This window comes from Mus pahari, chromosome 10 (genome assembly GCF_900095145.1).
Source record: "Mus pahari chromosome 10, PAHARI_EIJ_v1.1, whole genome shotgun sequence".
NCBI classification, from domain to species: domain Eukaryota; kingdom Metazoa; phylum Chordata; class Mammalia; order Rodentia; family Muridae; genus Mus; species Mus pahari.
The window spans coordinates 10,729,664-10,731,554 of record NC_034599.1 but is presented as its reverse complement, the minus strand read 5'-3'; the positions used below and the strand labels follow the sequence as shown (position 1 = coordinate 10,731,554).

The following is a 1,891-nucleotide window of genomic DNA, read 5'->3' as shown; positions in this document are numbered from 1 at the left end:
AAGTGCAGCAGCCAGGAAGGCAAAGTTAAAAATAGCTCAATTATATAGGAAAGAGCCTCTGGAAGAGGGGCAGCCCAGCCCCTGGGCTGGGGGGTTGGGGGGGGCAGGGTATAGCAGCCATCCCCTGTAACAGATAGGGACTGAGAGACACTGGGAGAACCTGGCTGCCAAGGCTGCTTTCATATGCTAAATAGGCATCTCAGCCATGTGTCCCAGGGTTTGAGACTTAATGTTACTGGCTATCCCAGAATTCACTATGTAGACCAGGCGCTGCCTGCCTCTGTCTCTCAAGTGCTGGGACTAAGGGAATGTAATATCTCACCTGGCTTTTTTTTTTCCTCGACCTTATGCATCAGTCCAGGCCACCACCCACCCCCCTTTGTAGCCAAGGATGACCTTGAACGTCTGATCCCTCCGCTTACATTTTCCTCTTCATTGCTGAGGTTACAGGCACTGCCACCATGTCCAGTTCATGAGCATTATCCAGAAAGATGAGGGATGTGTGGCTTTCTACACAGAGTGTTTGGCAGAGCAGACTTTACCTTCAATAAAATAAAAGAGAAGGCATTTAAAATAACACAGAACGTGTGCTACTATTCAATAAAAGAGCTGGTGTGTTGGAACAAGCCTTTAATTCCAGCATTCTTTAGGATCTCTGAGATCAGGCCATCCTGGGCAACACAGTGAAATTGGTCTTGAGCCCCATAAAAAAAAAACAAACCAATAAATAATAATAATAAAGCACAAGATTCAGGTCTCTTACCATCTTGCCTGGTGTTCATCCTATCCTAATGCTACATGCCAGAAAAAAAGTGCTCTGGGCTAATTCCGAGAGCATCTACCAAAGGCCTGACTGGTAGTCTTTTAAGTCAGTGACTGCTATCTGAGATCTTATCTTTACAAAGTTCCACAGTGATCAGTTAAAAGGCTACCAAGGACAACATTCTATAGTAATAGAAACACTAGAAATGTGTCCACTGACACAGTGAGGCCCTGAGCAGAACGCCACACAGGTATCCCTGGAGGCCAGAAGAGGGTGTCAGATCCCCTGGAACTGGAGTTACAGATGGCTGTGAGCTGCCATGTTGGGCTGAGCATTGCACATGGGTCTTCTGGGAATATAGTCAGTGCTCTTAACTACTGAGGCACCTCTCCAACTTCCTACATGGGTAATTTTTGAATAAGCAATATGCAGAACAGTATAGAAAGCTACAGTTTGACTACAAATGGTGACAGTCTTCCTGGAAGGACATGAAGGAGGTGCTCATATCTGCTGCCTTGCAGAAAGAAAAGAAAAAGCAGGCCGGTGCACTCTAGCGGTGGCACTGACTGTACCCGCCGGCATCCTGCCCTTTCCCCACTGTGACTCCATTGCTTACTTAAAAACTGGTCAGCTGCAGCTATACCTCAGTGACAGAGCCCTTGCGGGCACGCATGAGGCCTCGGAGTCAAGGACCAACCAGCACTACAAAACATTGAATTACAGGGTTAGGGGTGGATCCTGGGATCTGTCACTCAGAAGATACAGTAGGAAGACTGAGAGTTCAAAGCTGGTCTCAGCCACAGTAAGTTCCTGCCTAAAGAAAACCGTTAAGTACCAAAAGGCTTCTCTCCTTCCCCTTCAGTACACTGTATTCAAAATGATTTGAATCCATGCTAACAGACTGCCTGCTGTCCTAGGGGCTTGATTTGCGACTGGAGCACACACATTTCTTCAGTCATCATGGAGAAGGTGGACACTACCACTACGATACGACCCCAGACACAGTGGAGTACCTTGGATACTTCTCACCTGCACAGTTCCTGTATCGCATTGATCAGCCCAAAGAGACCCATGCCTTTGGGAGAGATTAAAGCAGCTGTGTAATGGTTAGCTAAGGTTAAATTACTA

General features: G+C 46.9%; 1 protein-coding gene across 3 annotated transcripts in view; it reads left to right on the top strand.

Moving 5' to 3' along the window:
* C10H11orf54 (chromosome 10 C11orf54 homolog) overlaps positions 1–1,884 on the top strand; it is a 22,652-nt gene extending 20,768 nt beyond the window's left edge. For all 3 annotated transcript variants that reach the window (XM_029542779.1, XM_029542780.1, XM_029542781.1), the window contains one exon: positions 1,681–1,884. In XM_029542779.1, the coding sequence (XP_029398639.1) occupies positions 1,681–1,854 (174 nt within the window). In that variant the 3' untranslated portion in view covers positions 1,855–1,884. The remainder of the gene's footprint in view (positions 1–1,680) is intronic.
* The last annotated feature ends 7 nt before the right edge of the window (positions 1,885–1,891 follow it).